At 35.4% G+C, this 20048-nt stretch overlaps 1 protein-coding gene and 1 long non-coding RNA gene across 12 annotated transcripts in view; one reads left to right on the top strand and one right to left on the bottom strand.

Annotated features, from left to right (window-relative positions):
- PDE4D (phosphodiesterase 4D) overlaps positions 1–20048 on the top strand; it is a 527299-nt gene that overhangs the window by 263894 nt on the left and 243357 nt on the right. For 2 of the 11 annotated variants that reach the window (XM_072922398.1, XM_072922394.1), the window contains exon 1: positions 15051–16021. The exons of 6 other annotated variants lie outside the window; for them this stretch is intronic. In XM_072922398.1, coding sequence (XP_072778499.1) covers positions 15975–16021 — 47 coding nt within the window. In that variant the 5' untranslated portion in view covers positions 15051–15974. Of the gene's footprint in view, positions 1–14957; positions 16022–20048 lie in introns of those variants that run through there. 3 more of the 11 variants (XM_072922395.1, XM_072922396.1, XM_072922399.1) reach the window with 3 other exon arrangements.
- On the bottom strand, positions 12029–16932 carry LOC140681861 (uncharacterized). Its single transcript, XR_012053047.1, has 2 exons — positions 16636–16932; positions 12029–15057 (listed from the first exon to the last, which is right to left on the bottom strand). It is a non-coding gene; the product is annotated as an uncharacterized lncRNA (long non-coding RNA).

Below are 20048 nucleotides of genomic sequence, written 5' to 3'. Positions count from 1 at the left end.
GCTCAGTATAAATGTTGATCAGTGAAGCATTGCTTGTTTCTCTACATTGAAAACAAACTAACCAAATACACCACACACACACACTAAACCAGACAAAACAAACAAAAACCAATAGTAAACCAGAACTGACTGATCTTCCTAAGAATTATTTACTTTTCTTTAAAAGAAAGACAGACAATTTATATTTTCCATTTTTACAGACATGCCACAAGCTGCAGCATACCTTTACAGTACCTTCTTACATGCTTTGCTCAATTGTGTCAGAATCTTTTCCATACCATGGTTAAGGGCTTCTACTTTTGGAAATCTGTGTATTTATAATTTCTTTTAAACATTGGCTGTTTCAGATCATTGCTTTTCTGGAATAAATGTGTTATTATTTAGGAGCTTTCTTTTCAATATGCTTGTGAGCTAATTACCAGATGAGACAGACATAGTTTCGAACATAGTTGTGCTCTAGTATTTTCAGCTATTTCAGTCTATCTGTGTGTATGCTTATAAATTGCCTAGAGACCTGAAAGTTACACAGCTTTTAGTGAATGTATACAGATGGACTATGACTTTAGAAAATGCTTAATCTTTGTCCTCCAGGTCTTGCCTTGATATTTCTACAGAAATATTATTCACTTGCAAAATAGTTATGGTCTGAACACTTGTAAAACTTTAAAAAATAATCTATTTTCTAGAACTTTTTTACTGGAAAAAATATAGAGATTTAGCACTGGAGGGAGGAGGGAGTATTCTTATATGACAAGCTAATAATTTTGTCCCCCATATCTGTAATTATATTTTCTTTGCATTTGTGCTGAAATTAAGTAGAATTGTGTGAAAAAAAAAGCTTTTTATTAACAATGAAAAAATTACAGAAGCTATGTGAAAAGTACCTTTCCTAAAAAATTAATGCATGTCTATCTAAAATACACATGGAGAAGAGTATATCCTTAAGCCTTCCTTAAGAACATGCCTCAAATTGTACAAGATTTGTTTAAATCTTCAGACTTTTAGAAAATCTTATGTATTGATATTTTTTATTATGAGTATTTGCATGATTATTCTTTTAGGTGTGACTGAATACATCTGGTTTCAATACTGCTACCTACTTCATAGCTAAAACTTGAGTATTTAAGGCATACTGCATCTTATGGAAACTGTCTTTTTATTGCTGTAAAACAGAGGCCTGTCTAACTACTTCATCTGGGTCAATGTAACAGGATTTCATAACCAATGTTTAAAACATCTCAATAAATTTAGAGCACATTAAGAAGCTTGTTTCCATAGAACTTCCTTGTCCAAACCGAAAGACATTTTATCAAATAATTCTGAAATTCTATCAAATTATTCTGAAATCTTATCAAATAATTTGAGGCATGTGGTATTAACTGCCTTGGTAATAAAAAACACTACCTTTCTTAGGATCTTCTTTGGCATATGAGATCCCAGTTCCGTGACTACTTTCTGAAAATAAAGAAATGCTCTTCTGTACAGTCTTCAGCTCTGTTAAGATATGTATTAAGAGCTGGTGGTTTAAAAATATTTTCAAGTGTAATTTTTTTTCACATGAAATTCTTGCTGATTGTATATTAAGTCTCTAGTTAGTCAAATGTCTCTTAAGTACTTCTTACTAACATGTTCAGATATTTGTCCATTTTCTCATATTACATATAGAACCTTTAAAAAATTCATGAAAGGTGATGAAATGATCTTCCAGGAAATTTGTCATAGTTTAAAAATAGCACACTCCACTGCTTAATTGCAGTTGGTCATCAAACTCCTATAAGTATCACAAAGAATTTATTATTGAACAGTATTACAGGCACTGTTCATGTATTAACTAGATTAATTATATTTGGCAGCCACAGATAGCCTTACATCTTTAAAACACATTCTGAAACATAATTAATCTTCACAACATGATATAAGAGATCTAAATGAGACTGAAAATGTGTTCTCTGGGAGTGATTTCTTTGTGTAGGATAGACCAGATATTGTACAATGAAAAAAAAAAAATTATATTGAAATTTCCTGTCATCCTCTTTCAAAGTATGTATGCATCATTTTTTATAAAAACCATAATAATGATTTCTTATGTGGTATAAGAGCATATATACACATAATTCCTTAAGTGTAGAAGATATCTATGTACTGCTGAAATATTAGCACAGATAAATATAAAAAGACCGAATGAAAAGCACTGTAAATTAAGGATTCAGAATATACCCATAAGCCTACGAAACATCCTAGAATAGAATGTATAAGAATATTTCAACCAGTGGACTCATTATGAAATGATGTTTCATTAAACTTCAATTTCTGCTTTTTACCTTCTAATAAATTTGTGTAAAATTGTTTGAAACATACTTTTGTGTCAAGATAAGTTGCAATAGAGGTGCAAGTAAAAAATTTAAACACCCTGGATTAATTACAGAAAATCTACCAGCCAAGATTTCATGTCACTTGATTTACCATCAGAAATTCCATTTGGGTCTATTACAGTGCACCAGCTCTCAGAAATCTTCTCCAATTACACAAAACTTTGCTTTTTGACATCTGGGAAAAGTGCTATATATTTATGCAATGATGACTACATGGCAAATTATTTTAAATAGTTATTACTACAACAGTAATTGTAAAATAAGTTGAAAAATTTCTTGTGAACTTTATTGCTTGTGACTCTAAAGATGCTTTCATGTTTTCAGATTTTTTTCAAATTTTTGTTCCACATAAGAAATAATATAACATAGACTTCTAAGTTCAGTTGTGAGCTCTCTGAAGAATAAGCAAAAAGAGGTACCTACTGGAACTGGGAGTTTCATGTCCATATCTGTATTGCTTTCTAAGGACTAGACTGAGAAGAGGAGCAAGTGTTCTTGGGTTTAGTTAATATTTCCTTCCATACAGATGTCACTGTTTCTGTGCAGATGAAATTTACAACAGCTACCCCACTCTTGAAGTAGCAGCTGGCAATTTTAAGTTGGGTATGATTTGTATGTTAATTTAATATGGCATGTTCCAATGAAAAAAAGTCAAACCTGGGTTGCAGTGTTCCCAGCATAGTCAATTAGCCTGATTTTTCAACAGCTGAACTTTCCAAATTCCTATTCATTCAGCGGAGCTGCTCTAGTCCAGCCCTTTAGAGGACAATTTCAAATGTTCAGTCTTAATTTAGGTAATTGTCTTATTCTCCTAGTTTTGAAAAACATTAATTTCACCTTCACCTTTTCCTTTGGGAATTCAAAACTTCTATTCATTTTTTAGGAAGAAATTATTGAACCATGGCCTTTCAAGTAATCAAACAACATCCAGGAAAGAAAACTCGTTTTAATTTTTCAAGTAGTCTAAGTTTTACTTTTAGAGATTAAACATGGATTTAAATGAGTGTTTAGAAACATTTTTGCCAAGCATTTTGCAACTCAACCTTGCTTGAGGAAATTGAAAGTTTTCTGATTTTACAAGTAATAAACTTGTGGCCATAATAATAGTGAACTTTTGTATTATCTATAAAATAATACAAAAGATCTGTTTGACCCCTGTCAAGTGAAAGATATGAAATTCATGCATTCTTTTCTCCACAGAATATTTTCTAGAGAGTGATAGTCTTATGGATGAACTGGCAGTGAAGTATATTAATAAACTGAAGAAAATAGTAAAGTAATAATTTTCTATTTATTTTAGTATTGGAACAAGCTGAAAGTTAGTACCTGACAAAACACTGGGAGAAGATATAAAATACTAAGATGCTGGCATCAGGTTATTGTTTTTTTGTTAACAGTTTTATCTAGTTGGCAACCTAAGACAGTGTCTCTTGGAGAAGTCATTCAGTAGTTTCTCAGTATTAGCTTAGTATATGCAACAGAAAGCATATCATGCTTCTGTCTTATATGTTGTGTTCTAAAGATCGCTTCCACAATGAGTTATCACACAATAAATACCTTTGGCATGGACTAATGTTTCATTGTTATAACATGCAAATCATGAGGGTAGTAAGAAATTATATGTATAACTTCACTATAATTTTGTAGGGAGCAGTGAGATAGTGCTGTCCCCAGCTACGTACAATAACTGAGGGGGAATATTTGGGAATGTAAACATATCCAACTTTAAGGATAATGTAATTTACTCAGAAAAATCAGTGTGTGGCCTAGCTTACTAATAACATTTCAAGCTATAGAGAGAAAAAAATCACAACCTTCTCTAACAATCCAGAAAATACATGTAATGAGCATCACTTTTGCAGGAAAAAATATTTGGGTTTCATTCCGATGAGTATTTGTATTCCATTTAATTATCAAAAATTACCTGCCTAGTTTTGAAAATAGGGAACATCAGCAAAACAGGCTTTGAAAATATTCTCTCTTTATTTTAGTGAACTTATCCAATATTAAACTTTATTGAGAATGTCATGTGAAAACACACAGAAGAGCTTTTAATAGTTGATTTTAGAGGAATTATGGCTACTTATCAGATTACCAGGAAATAATAGTATTCTAGTAACTTTAATTAAAAGTAAGCCTGGAAAACGTATATTTCAGGGAATATAACTTTAAAATGCATCTGTTTTCTTGACTAATCTTTTATTCTAATATCTTAGATTTTGTCTACATTGTACTTGACATTTGTACTAAGACATTGTTTTAATATCTGTATTTTTGAATAAATAGCAAAAGCAGCGTAGTTACAACGGCTCAAACACAGCATGAAAAGTGTTTATAGTTCAAGCAGTGCTACCCTGATTTTCCATAATGTTAAAAAGGTTCATTGTTTCTCATGGGTTATGTTGGCAAAGTACTGTAAAATCAATATATGTCATGACAGCTTTCCAGATTTCCCAAGTGTTAATAGCTAGTGACCAGAGGGCGTGACTTTATAGACCTAATCTTCTGACTGGACCTTTTGATGTCTGCCTTTGTACCAGTGATAGGTTCTTTTTCTCAGCCATCAAATACAAGGAAAAAAGCATCAAATGTCAAATAGGTGTCTTATGTCAAATACGTGTCTTATGTTCGCAGTAATAATTTCATTCTCAACTTCCCTTGACTAGATGTAAAATTTAGTATGCAATTATAGGATATGGTGCAATGCCTTCAATGCAATTCGTCTTCAGGGATAACAGGGAACTAGGCCTAGATTCAACTGATCCTGCAAAGACATCAAATATATGTCTGACCTAAAGTGTATGGGTCCTATCGCATTTCACCATCTCATCAGACTTAAATAATTTCCAAAATGGAGCAATTTTTCTGAAGAATATTTCAGTAGACTGATAAGAGAGGAGTCTGTAGTTGAGCTGTCACCTAAAGCTGTAGTCTGTCTCAAAGATATTCAAGTTAGGAGTCTGTTCTTCCAAAACTTTGGGAGCATATAGGAAAATGAAGGCACATTTTTATGTTTTGTATGCTTCCTAAAAGTGGCATTTTCTAAGCATTATACTTTTAACAGGCTGAGGTATATTGTGAGGGAAGACTTCAATTTTTCCCAAATATATTTGAGGAAATAATCAGTGAGGCTTCAGAACTTCTCAGTTTGTTCACAATCACATAGGTAGTGGTTAACACCATGGATGGCACTGGGGTATTCAGCATTTTTAGTGATGTAAATGCAATAGGACTTGGACTTCAAACTTTAGAAAGGCTGCTCTAATCTCATGCAAATTTGTACTTCATTCTGCAAATCAGAGAGGTTTGCTACTTAGATTGTCACATGTTTGCTCTTTATTGTACACCTTTAAATAATAAATTAAAAAGAAACTAAGAATGGCTTTGTATACAGGGAATATTGGCCCATTTTCATCTTACAAATCTCATTAAGTATTTTATAATCAGCTTATTATTCTACTTCTGGTAAGAACATTTTAGTCCACTTCTCTATGTAATGAATAATAATTTCCCTCTGTTTTCTACTTATTTTAGGATGGTAAACTGTTTGAGATCTTGTATTTTCCATATTTCTTAGTAACCCTATAAATCTATGGTTTTATGTACCTATAAAATACTCTACAATTAAGTACTTGTCCATAGCTACATCCCAGCTGCATATGCACAAACAATTTTTTATTCAGCAATATATATTAGAGCAACTTCTGTATACTATTCCTGGGACAGTGAGAATTTCTTAATACTAGAAAAAGTCTAGGTTTTTTTTTCGTACTATATTTAGCTTGAAACAGAACTGTTATCTGAATTAGCTTTCCTTTGGGCACTCAGAAATTTAAATTATGTGTTAATTCTTAAACAGCTTTTACTTAAGAAATTGACTCTGGCTTCAATGTCTTTTCAAGTATGAGTTTCAGTTCTCATCCTTTAATTCAAGTTATAAATTTATGTATCTTTATCAAAATACAAGTTGACACTTAATGCTAGAAATTGCCAGAAATAGAATGCCCATGCACAAATTGGGCCACATTTTGGCCACATCTGACAAAAAGAAAAAATAAACTTGTGTACAAAGGGTAATTATCATGATAATTTCTGTCTAAAGAATTTATCAGTACATCTGTTTAAAGATGGGTGAACAACATTACATATTTGTGCATGACAGGGGATCTGCAGACCCCTGGAGGTGTTTGAACTGGTTTTAGAGACATATGGGAAAGGCAAGTAGAAAATAAAAATGTATCAGCCTGCAGAAATTAACCCTCTGGGATTTGTACATCCACTGGTAGGGGCAGGGGAATTGCAATTTGATGAATTGAAGATAATACTGAACATGAAAAGAAAGATGTTTCATATAGATAAAAAAAGTGTGTAGGGGGAATATTTCCTGGGATCAGTACCAGGAAATATGATATTATGAGAAACTTAAAAACTTCTAGTGTTGGTGTTGCATAGAAAAGTCTGTAAAATATGGTAAGGGCTGAATAGTCTGACAAGATAAATCCAATCAATTTCTCTATCAATATTCAATGAATGCACGGGTTCACAGTGTTAATAAGGAAAATTATTTTAAGCATCAAGACAGGCATGATAGATAATAGGAACGTAGGTATTTACATATAAATTACTACAATTTATCTGGAAGCAAATCTCATGCAATAATGCTTTTAAGTTAAGGGGACTGGATGACCTTTGTTCAAGAACTTTGAAAGAACCGGTACAGGAAATCTCACTCTTAAAGTAGGGATTGTTAATAAGGTTTTAAAATCAGGAACAGAATAATATTAAATGTGTTACTTGTGTTTTAAGATATCAGCAATGATCTAGACAGGTACACAGCCTTTTTCATTTAAGAAAGAAAAACAAAGTTTTGAAGACTTTTGAAGAGTTATTATTAATCAAGACAAATATAAAATTGGATAAAATTGTTATGTGTTTACTAAATTAATTTGGTCAGCAACCTTATTTTGCAGACAAAGTAGGTGGACTCATAGTGGTGATCTTTGTTATAATGTTACTAGGGAAATTGCTATTTAAAATAGAAAGCATGAGTATAAGTAAGGAATTTTAAGGTAGATTAGAAGGTAGTAACAGAAGAAAAAAAAGTATTGCAAGAAGGTAATATTATTTCCTAAGTAAAGTGCTACTAGAGTTCAAATATTTCACTTAGTACTTTTGTTCACGGAGTGCACTAGTGGCATTTTCATATGACTCAGTGCTAGGAAACTACCACTACAGAGAAGAATCAGATTACAGGATCTTGCAGTAGTTCAGTAGGAGAGAATGCAAAACTTACATGTTTGATGTCCTGACATTTCTTGAAACTATGAAAGAAAATAGAAAGTCTATTGATGACAATGAGCAATAAGCTGATTACAACTGAAAAGCAAGTTCAGTGACTCAACACTCTCATATTACTTTCATAATTACTAACCTTTTTTATGACATAATCTCAATGTTGAAATGGTTTGATTTTTTAAGGCTGAAGGTTTTGACATAATACATTTATTGCTGACTAATTTACAATCAGGCAGAAATTATTTCCTTACAAATAAAGTTAAAAGCAACAAAACCAAGGCAAATCACGTCAAATAAAAAAGATTTTCATTCATTAGTGTACATTACCTCTCAAATATCCAATTTCATATTCTCATATCAGAAAGAAATTACAGTAAGGTGCATAATTTTTTTTTCTCAGAAAAGTTATATCAAAGGTATATTTGATATAAAGCTGGAAGATCTAAGTTATTTATTATGAAAATAATAACTAAAATTGCAAAATTCATTAAGGCATCTGAAGAAATTCTAGGAATCTTCACACAGAAAATATTCATTTTTATTTCTTTAAAGGAAAAAATTGCAGTATGTCTATTTCCGTTTGAAAAATAACAAGAAAAAGGTTTGATGAATAAACAGTTCCAGAAAAAACAGAATTATTTTATTGAGTCATTAATTATTCTAATGGGTCATCTACAATTTAGATCTTCAAGAGGCATTTTTAGATTATTAAGAAGGTTATTCAAATGTCTAAACCATATTATAAATAATAAATTTAATTTTAGTTGATTAAACTCTTTATTTGACATCAGAAAAGCATACTTGATATAAATATAAGATATATTAGGAGAAATGAGATTTCGGTAAAAAATATCTCAAACATTGTCCTGTGTTTTACATCTGCCCATTCTACTGCTTTTCCTTCCCCATCCCATAAAAGAAGCTACCTAGATAGGAAAGTGTCAAAATAAAGTATGTCCAAGTATGATTCCACAAGATTTGTCAGGGAAAGTCCTTCTTCTCTGTTTCTTGTTGTAAATCATAACTGAATTTTACAATTCAGGTAATTATCATTCCTTTTACAAAATCTACTTATGTTCAGAATAATATATCGTGCTTGGTAACACAGGAAGAAACCATCTTCATTAAACTAATGTGCAACTGAATAGTGAATGTAATGCAAACATTACTAGCTACGGTAAAAAAAAAATTAAAAATTATTACCAAGTAAAATTTCATCCTACCTTGTCATTTAATATACAAGTACTCTGAACTGTGTTCTATTTGAAATGCAGTTGACCAAAATAATGCACAATAATCTCCATATTACAGAACAGGTCATGAATATTTGCTGGAAGTGTATTTTATCTGACTTCAGTTTGCTAACATTACAGAAATAAAAAATTGTTATCATTTTCTCATGGTTTCCATTTTACAGTTGTGAAAACATACAATTTGTTTTCTTGAATAACTGCAGCCAAACTGTCTTTGGGAATTTTAGTAATATCTAATATTTTCACTGAGGTAAAATTTTACAATTTGTGGTTACTGGAAGTCTCTCCTGTTTCACAGCAGACATGCATCCAAACTGGGAACGTGTTACCAGGCCCATATTCCATAGCAGTAACATGACTCCTTGCAGAGAGCTCAAGCTCTGCTTCTGGCCAAAAATAAGGTAGCTGGGACATAGGAAGCAAAATAACTTGATAGATATGAGTCTGACCTGTCACTTATTTTAATATGTTAGGTCTGTATTCCGTCAACGAACTAGAATAGTTGCTTTTCTTGCTTTTTTTAAGGCAAAGAAGATTAATTGGTCAGTCAGTGGGTAGGAAAAAGGGTACAATGGGAAAAGAGAGAACAATAATCTGCACCTCTTGTTTACATTTCTATTGCATAGATGTAATGTTTCTGTTTATATTTCTAGAATGATCTTTAAGGCATCTGAACTCTGTCTTATGCAATAGTAAGATACAAGTCTTTGAGCAAAATTAGTCGTGCTTAATCTAAAGAGGTATGTTGCTATGAAGTCTATGAAGTACAGTTATTTTTCTTCACCAACCAGTGGTATTCAGGACAGAATTATTATTTCTCTTCAAATGAGATCAAAAGATAGTTTAATCTCCCTGAGATGCCCTGGCATTCTTTTCCACACCACTCCTTCTATGCCAGTCTAAATCTATGGAGCCTTAAGGATCTTTTTAAAATCAGTTATAAGACATAAATGGCACAACAAAAGTGTAACAACAACTGATGCTTACTAAATGAGATGAGGAAAAACAGCTATTTTTTATAAAACTAAGAAGATTTTACATTTTAAAATGAGATTACCTGAAAAAAATCTCTTGCTCTAATTGAAGGGAAAACAGTAAGACACGGAACAAGCTAAGAATTTAATAGAACAGACATAAAATATTCATTTTTTAAAGTTTCTGACCTGAAGATTCTTTGGACTTCAAAAAAGGCTGGGGCTTGGATGGAGAATGCTCTGCTCAAATTACATTTATAGTTCAGCACATCATTTTCAGAACAAAAATATACTTGATAACTAAGCTCTTTTTGTTCTTAACGGATAGCCACAAGCTCTTAGCAACATTACCTAATTCATGATTGTTGTTCAAAACTGAACTATATGTTTTTTGAAGTTTTGTCTTTTAGTAATCATTTCAATGTGATAACTATGACTCTAAGCTCTCAAACCCTCGGGGCAAGTTATGTGGTGTGGGTTATTTCCCCACTGCTTTGTGCTCATTTAGACCTCTCTGGGCACAGGAAACAAATTTTCTGTCATTTTTCAGTTCAAAGTGTCTGAAATCATGTGAGACTTTGTCAGAACCCACTGGGGTGATGTTTCTATAGCATGACACCAAATGCACGTGGCTTGTCTTATGATTCATCATGAAAATATCTGAGGGTGGAAGGTCTGTAGGGACTTAACAAGACTATATAGGGAGAATAGAGACAACCTACTATTATCTGGACTGCTTGTAGCAAGTGCTTCTAGGTTGCACAGGTTTTTCATTCTTAAGATAGACTTTCCTTACTCCAGAAGGGAGTCCAATAGAGAGGTAATTATTTGCAGGGCAGATGGCAGAGGAAGAGCACAGGACAGAATCCTAAATTTCATGTCTTGATATGCACTCATATAACGCTTGTGAGCAAAGAAGTCTAAAATATGTTAAGGAGGTCACTGGGTTTATCTGCTCACTCTGATGAGGGTTCTGATGAGATGAATTTGCGCCTCTACTTTCTATGCTAGTATTACTGAATACAACTTGTGGGGACCTAAAAAGTTTTATGACTAATGACCTATCATCAAGATTATTTTCTTCACCTATGTGCAATGGGATTCATTTCTTACCATTTCATTAATCACACTGATATTTTAATCTATATGGTCTTCATGGAAAGTTTATAAATAATGATGCTATCCTAACACTCAAAATATAGAAATTAATCCCAAATGTGGACATGTTTCACATCCATGTGTTATATTTACATAATATTGCAAGTGACTATATATTAGGATTTAGGTGAGTGCTAATTTTTCTATTTTAAATAATCTCTGTACCTTTTTTTTTCTTAAAAGTGCATGCAAAAATGCTACCCCTTTACATTTTTTTAATAAGAATTTTTATTGCATCTATCTTCCCAAAGCTTGAAATTACCATCTGCACTGGTTAATTGTGTTAGCAATGTATTTCTTGCATACTCTGGAGTTGATCTCCAGAAACTCTTCTTTTCAGTGATGCCATATTTCGTGCTCCACAACCATTTGTAACTTGGGGGGCATTTTGAAACTTTTTATGGAATTTAAAAGTTTGATAAAATTCTTTTTTATTGATACTTATCCAGAATCTACTGGTTTAAGTCACCATCTCATCTTACATAGTCTTAAAAGATCTGCCATTGGTCATTATTGCTATTTAGTAACGACACTGATGAAATTGCTGTGAACTTATATTTGGAGAATGCCTTTCAGCACTGCTTTAAGAATTATTGTTACCTTTCCATATACATGTACTGCCCTGTGTATTACTGTATTTTAAGCAAAATATTTTATAAAATTACTTGGGGTTTTTTTCCCCCATTTCATAAGTCAAAAGATGTAGTAAATTAGACTGCTCTCTTTGGAAAATTTGGACTAGGCATATAAATGTTAGTTCTATATGCCCCAGATAGTTTTCTTCTCAGGATGTGTATGTGTGTATTATATATTTTCATTTGTTTTGTTGAGTTTTTCATTAAAAATCTATCATTGCTAGAACAGTTATTATATATTTTAATTGATTTTGTTGAGTTTTGTATTAAAAATCTAACACTGCTAGAACAGGCTTAGTACTGTCATAATTTAGAAAGGCATGCAGTGATAGGACATGGGATACAAGGTTTTAAAACAAAAGAGAGTTTATTCAGAATAGGTGTAGGAAAGAAATTTCTTACAATGTGAAATAATGGAACATATTCCCCAGAGAGCTCGTAGATGACCCATCCCTGGAAATGTTCAAGGTCAGGCTGGACAGGGCTCTAAAAAACCTGATCTAGTTGAAGATGTCCCTGTCATTGCAGGGGGTTAGGACTAAATGACCTTTAAAGGTGCCTTTCTACCCAAATCATTTTATGCAAGATAATGACCAGAAATGTCACAAGGGAAACTCTTCCTCTGGTGTCTGCTAGTGCATCTATGAGAGGAGTAAAAAAAATATTTGAGAGTACTTCAGTTTAACAGACATAGACCTTAGTCAATTAAGTGAATTTTGTGGTATGGCTAGTAATTGAAAATCTGAGTGGTGTGGCAGGAAGAATGCATGGAAATGGAGATGCAAATAATCCTCTCTTTGGTTTGCCTTCTCCAAAAAAACAGAATGGAAAGGGGTTTGCAATTTTGCAGTGTTAATAGCTGATTAAAAATAAGGTTAATAGGACATACTCTTTAATCCTCCCTCTTTAGATATTTCACTGGGCAACAAGGCTGAAAATTCCCAAGACTGTTAAAAGAGAGAATGAGGATAGATCCTCACTCAGTAGTCCAATGCAACTATTATTGGAAGTGAGAAGTGGATCCAGATAATCTGGTTCCTACTACAAATATAATTTGTCCTAACTAATTCAGTGGAAAATAGTAAAGACTTTGTATAATGACTGGAGTCTAGGGTTCCTTCACATCAGAGAAGAGTCATAATCACTTGTAGAGTCCTGTTTGTGTCTGTGTTGTCCACCCTCCAACTTCATGCCTAGTCGAGATTCCTCTTAAATGAGGAAGATGGACTCACTGTCATATAGCCTAAATTCTAGTGGTCAGAGCACTCTTCTGGTAACCAAGGAATCAAATTAAAATCTGCTTCCAATTTTATTTGTTTGTTGCTTGTTGTTGTTGGTTTTTTTTTTTTTTGTTTTTTTTTTTTTTTTTTTTTTTTTTAATGCAGAGTGGTTGGCAAGTTTTTATGGGCTCGAATGGGAAGAATGTCACAAGGCAATCTATTTTACTGGGTAAAAGTGTCTAGCTTTAATTTATCCCTGCTCCGGAAAGCCTATATATTGCGCACTCCATTCTGCTGGTGAGTTCTTTAACTGGTTTGTAATACTGTATAGTAACTTTGTATACACCCACACTCCTTCTGCAACTCTGCTTCTGAATGAAATTAGCTGAGTCAATGGGTGCTATGCTTTGTGGTGAACTTAATACTTAAGAAAAGCAGAGAAATTGTAACACATAAGCAGAATAGACTCATTCACAGATTTCAAATGTTGTAAGTGACAAGCCAGTGCTGAGAAGCTACTTCTCAAGATAGTACAAGTCATTATGTAAGTCTAGTGTTGAAAATGTCAGTGACGGTGAGTGATCGGGCAAGTATGCAGTGAGACAAGTGCAATATGAAATAGTAATGATGGTACAGATTCATGTAGCATTTGCTACAGTTAATATGTCATAATAAGTTTATCTAACTTAGAGAAAGCCGTAGATAACTGGAATAATAGGATTTCTTTTTTCATATTCAGATTAATCATGCGATGTTTCAGATTTTAGAGTTTTGTTCATAGTCTCTTCAAATGTCTCTGGTATAAATTCCCAAACTAATTGGGATGTATGGTATGTGGGTGCTTTTTACATAAAGCATGAACATAACATAGTTATAACAGCTTACCTGGTCTCTTCAAAGTCATACAATATTTATCTTTCCTGAACAATAATATATTTTGTTTTGTAGTATCTTTGTGAAAAATGCAACTTTCATTCTCATTATTTCTAATTCTCAGAGTATATTTTCTATCATGGTTGTACCTAAATGACAAAAAGAAAAGTCACATTCTGTATAGAGTAGTAGAACATAAATTATGCTACAGCCCCTTTAAATTTTGTAATCTGTTGTACTTTTGTGCTGTAAGTCTTCAAATAGGTAGTAATATCAGTAATATACAAATATTGAGTAATATAAAAATGTGTGTGGCAGTATAGGCTCCCTTTTTATTACTGAATTGAAATAAATATCATTTCACTGTCAATACACAGTGACATTCAAGTACTTTAATATTTTATTCTTTCTTCAGAGTGGAATCAACTCTACTAGGGCTAATTTGGGGTATTGTAGAATAGGGTTGTGACAAGCAACAGAAGTGATCTTAAGGAAATAGGATCTATACAAATGTGACGTGCCATAGCTTATCATGTTACTCCCAAATTCACCCACACCCTAATCAAATACAAAGTCTTATCACACGTTTTAATGTCATTGAAGCTGGCTTCCATACTGCAGGATTTCCTGTCCAAAAGGGCAAGGGGTCGTTAGAAGTTTAAGAAGCCTTAGTACAGAGTAAACCATTTAGAAGAATGGCAAGCAAACAATGTATGCTCTGGATATGCTGAAGTATATAAATCCAGGAATCTTTTACATCTCAGTACAGATCAACATGGTAAACTCTGCTTCCAGCGCGTCTCTTTCCCTGAAGATGTTTGCACTTCTGTGCAAAATTTTCAGCTCTTTCAGTCATCCCGGAGGCACGGGCCGTCCTCAGGAAGGCTCTTCCGCTAGTGCCCCGTCCTTCCCCTCCATCCCGGGCGGGTGGGAGCGGCAGGGCAGGTTGCGCGGTGCCGGGAGAACCCACCTAGAGGGCCCCCTTGACGCCAGCACAGCCTCTGCCAGGCAGAGCCCTCTCCGCAGCCGAGCCCAGTCTGCTGCAGGACCAGTGCCACGCAGCCCGACAATGTCCGGGGCTGCCGCGGCTGCTGCTGCTGCTGGGCGAGGAGACCAGCAGCCCGAGGGCAGGCTGGACATTCTGGTCCGGGAAAGGGAAGTGTGAGCCTGTTGACTCTGCATTGCTTCAAAATAGATGCCGTCTCTGTAGCCTGGGCTTAAGAATCTTCCCGAGGATGTTTGCCAGAGCGTAAGGAGTGATAACTACTGTCTGGGAGCTGAATTGGGAAAAAAGGACAGCAGAGAAAGAATGCTTAGGTAACATGGGACTTAATAGCTTTGCTTTCGTTTTGAAACATACAAATTGATGCACGTGGGTTTATATACAGTATAATATCAAAACAGAACTAGACTCTGCAGTGAGAGTCAATAGCTTAGTCATTTCACTTAAAGGGAGCAGGCAGCCTTGTTATGGGGTTAGACAGCAAAAATGAATGTGATCATGACATGATCCTATCCCTTGATGGTCTCTAACTGTAGTCCTGTCCTATGGAGTGTAAAAAGCATACTTCCTTCCTTCTTTCTTAGCTGAAGAAACAAAGTAACAGTATCAAATTCAGAAAGAAGTTTGGGGTTGTTGTACAAGGCTATTAAACGTCCTTCTGTTCCCCAGGCTCATAAGAAAGGAAAACTGCATTAAATTGATCATTGATGAATATGTGTCTAAGAAAGAAGAAAAAGCAGCATTCATTTCTGAACATGGCAAAGCAGTCTGAAGTTACACATCTCTCCCTAAACACTGATTTGGCGCAGATGGCAAGAAACTATCTTTTAATTAACCTTTTTCAACTGTCCAAAATGCTGCATATGAAGATGCTTTAATTCACAGTCAAAGCACTGGGATTTTTATCAAGGCAAACTGTTGGCATTGTCAGAACAGTTTCTGTATACTGATTAGTTTAATGTTTTTTTTAAAATAGCAAGTGATGCATAAATGGATGGACGTGTACCTAGAAAACCCTGTGAGAAGTCTTTCACTGGATCCTGGGAATTTTTATTTTTGTGGATTACAGTAATTCTTGCAATAATCCCTGCTGTTGACTGCTCATGCAGTTGTTCTGGCATGCATCTATGAATACCATAACAGATAAATCAGTCTGACAAGGAAAACACTAATGTTGGAAGACCTGTGAACATGATGCATGTGAATAATTTCCCCTTTAGGAGGCATTCATGGATATGGTGAGTAATCAATACACATTATAGACTGTTAAACTCAAAATGCTTGTTTGCAAAATACTGTGACAACTACCAGATGCTATGTTTTTACCTAAATAAATGTCAAGTGAGGACTAAAAGAGCTATGAGAGAAATGAAAATCAGACAGAGGTAGTAGTGATGAAGTAATATGAGTTTAGCACTTCTTTATATTTGCAAAATAGGCAAGCCATAGAAATTGTATTGTTATGGTCATGCTTTCTTACATAAGTATTCTGAGCAATATGATGTATTTTCTTCCTGTGTCAAAGGAACAGTTCTTCACATTTCCTTGTTAATGTGATTGGAAGAAAATAACAAAGGTATATTTTTCCCTTACGGTTTGTTTGTCCTAGAACTTTTTTATATGCTTTCAGGTGACCTGAAAAAGATGCTCATTCATATAGCAATTCAGTAATCATTTATTAAAGATATGCGTAAATGCTGTAAAATGCTTTTGTATGGGAGGTTTTCAAATGTGGCTGTTTGAAAGACAATCACATAGCATTAAAATCCCTTTATCATCATTAAAACATCTGTTTCCTCTTTGAATCACAGGCATCTATAGTTCTTCCTGACTGAAAAATCTTTCTACTTGCCTTACAATACAGTGCAGTCAACTTGCTTATAAATTCTACCAGTGGTTGTTGCGTCACATCTTCTTCCTGATGCTGGAATTAGCGTCTTGGTTAGCGCTTAATGAAGATTGTTAGCTAAGGCAGAAATACTTCCCGATAAAACTTCTGCCCTTTGGGCAGCACTGAGTGTCTCAGGCGGCTGGGCGCAGGCCGGCTTTGGAAGGCTCTGCAGGGAGCCGGGGCCGGCCCGGGGCCGCGGGGCAGAGCGGAGCGCCGCGCGTGAGGCGAGGCGCGGGGCGCGGGGCGCGGGCCGGGCCGCGCGGGGCCGCGCCGCCGTCACCGCCCGCGCGCCGCCAATGGCAGCGCCCGCGCTCCGCGCGTCACCGCGGCGCGGCGCGGGGGGGTTAACTACGGCCGGGAGCGCCGCGCCGTGAGGCCGCGCAAAGGCCCCTGAGAGCCAGCTTCAAACCGCGTCCCCCCGCCCGAAATTACTAGCGAGATCTCGCATGTGTTTCCTCTTCCTTTTTGGCGGTTTTTTTTTTTAGCAGAGTGTGCTGGAAAGGACACTGCAGGTGTGCCCGCACCTGACAGGGAAAGCGCTTCCATTGTCTTCTTAGAATACTGTTTACTTCTGTTTTTATTAACTTAGAGAAACGTTTTAAGCACTCCTTAACCCACAGGTTAATCTCCTGACCAAGCATTGTTCAAGCATGAACAGTGAAGTCTGCTGAAAGATGCTAGGAAAGAACTGTCCATTTTTTATTTATCTTCTCTAAAAGCTGGTTACCTGTGTTCCCTGTCTGCTCCTTGCCAGCTCTTGCTGTCTGTCACAGTATGTGAGCCCATTGTCTGGGGAAGCCCAGCAGAAGTGTTTGATGGGAAGACATACGAAGATAATTATATGTTCTATATTTGCTATTTTAACTGGATGCAAATCATACCATGCTTTCTGCCTGCATTTGTGCTTACCTAATCAGAAGCCTTAATTTAGAATGCAAATGTTTTTAGCATGCTGTTGTTCATGTCAGCTCGCAGAGAATAGGCAAGTTTGCTTATTCATGCAGTAGGTCTGTAAGGGGCATTTTTGAGTGTCAGGATGTTAACTCGCAAGTCATTGCTCTGAACCTTCAAAAATCCACACAGTGACTGTGTATGCTATCCTTTTCTCATGGGAGTAGAAATTGTCATGGAATGCTTTGTATATATATATATATATATATATATATATATACACTCTCTCATGCTACTTTCAGATGTCCTTTAGAGAATGACAATGGAAATAATAGATAATCTTTCATGGGACACAAATAGTTTTATGTGATCATCTTTAATAATATTTCTTCAGTGCTGATGCAACAAATCAAAGGTGCTCTTTGGTCTGTGTCATATGCTTCGTGATGTTTGTAACCTCTATGAGCATGCAGAACCAAATATTTTAGAATATTTGATAACTGATATTAAAGTTATTTTCTTTACTTTAGAGACATGCATTTTGCCTTCATGTGCCAGTTCCTGCTTGTCTTGCATGAAATATGGGGAGAAAGAGTTGTGGGGAATAAAAATATGAACCTTTCTGAAATACAATTTATTGTTTTGAATATCCAGGATTTAAATGTTTTGTAACAAGCCAAGGGAGTGGATGTGTCTTTTATGTTAGGCTCTCTGTTTGGCTTTAGGGAAAGAACAGCCAAAAAAGTGATGGCCTATAGAGCAGGGTTTGATTTGGAGCCCATAACGTTTAGTAAATGTAGTGAAAATTCCAGTATCTGAACCCTCCTGATAATTTTAGCAAAAGGTAGGAATGGACTGCTAACAAAAAGCAGCAATAAAATGTGTAGGTTCCTAGGCAGTATGACGGGGAGCACATCTGTATCAGACAGATAAATGTAGCTGTAATGTAAATAGACTCTAAACAGCTTACAAAACTGAGTGAGACTGGAGTAAGCAAAATAGGGTATTTTGTCTGAAACTGTTTCAGAGTTTGGATAACAGAGGAGCAAATGTAAAATACATTAAAGAGGTGCAGTGGTTGGAGGAAGTGATGTCCTGGGTGAGGATAAAGTTAGGCCTGGAAATACTGACACATTTGGGGTGATAATTGGAGGAGTAGGATTTTGTAGCTACTTACCACATTACACACTATACAGCATAAATTATGTATCAACAGTATGTAGCCTACTGCCATTCACTCTGGAAATTATTTTATAAACATTTACTGCTGAGTTATGTAACCTGGCATTCCTTTCCATTGCATTCTATCTGCATTTGTGATGACAAACCAATTTTAGCTTGCTTAATTCCATAAACAGCTACTGCATGTGCCTTTTAGTTATATCATAAGGAATATAGAAAAGGAAAAAGCATGTCTGCCTTTAAACTGTCATAGATTTGCAATTAATTCAGAGGTTAATACCTTAACTTCAGAATCAAAAATATAACCTGTGACTTTTCATTCTTTTCTATCAAATTTCAGCCTATTAAGATTGAATAAAATTTAATTTGCTTATCAGTGCAGAGAATAAAAGAAAAAAATCCTCTCTTGGTTCTTTTTTTATCCCCCATATTTACTTGAGTATTATTGTTCTATATACTTAAATAAAAAACAGTGCAAATGCATAGTTATACACATTACCCTTTGCCTCATATAAATTTTATTTTTAACTGTTTTTTAAAAAAATTCTTATTATCATCAATAACATGATTTATCATTAGTGCTATCTAACAGGGGAGGTCATGGATGACTGCAGGTTGGCCAGTTTGATGGCCGTCCACAAGAGCTGGAAGGAGGATCTGGGGAACTACAGGCCTGTCAGCCTGACTTTGGTGCTGGGGAAGGTCATGGAACAGATCACCTTGAATGCCATTATGTGGCACTTGAAGGACACAGGATCAGGCTCAGCCAGCATGGATTTGGAAAGGCAAGTTCTGTGTGATCAACCTGATTACCTTTTATGACCAGGTGATATGTCCAGTGGATGAGGGAAAGGCTGTGGATGTAGCCTACCTGGGCCACAGGGAAGCTCTTCCCACAGCAACACTGTTTCCCACAGCATTTTCCTGGAAAAGCTGACTGCTCATGGAGTGAACAGGTGCACCCCTTGCTGGGTTAAAAACTGTCAGAATGGCTGGGCCCAGAGAGTGGCTGTGAATGAAGTGACATCCAGTTGGTGATAGTCACGACTGACATTTCCCTGAGCTCAGAATTGGGATCAGTCCTGTTCAGTTTCTTTATTGATGATCTGCATGAGGGTGTTGAGTTGCACCCTCAGTAAATTCACAGATGATACCAAGCTGGGTGGGAGTGTTGATGTCCTGGAGGGCAGGAAGGCTCTGCAGAGGGATCTGGGCAGGCTGGATCATGGGCTGAGGCTACTGGTGTGAGGTTCATCAAAGCCCCAGTGCCAGGTCCTGCCCTTGGGTCACAACAGCCCCAG

The sequence above is a fragment of the Taeniopygia guttata genome, chromosome Z, assembly GCF_048771995.1.
Source record: "Taeniopygia guttata chromosome Z, bTaeGut7.mat, whole genome shotgun sequence".
Lineage (NCBI taxonomy): Eukaryota > Metazoa > Chordata > Aves > Passeriformes > Estrildidae > Taeniopygia > Taeniopygia guttata.
Note: the sequence above shows the minus strand (reverse complement) of the source record. Positions and strands in the feature narration are given on the sequence as shown.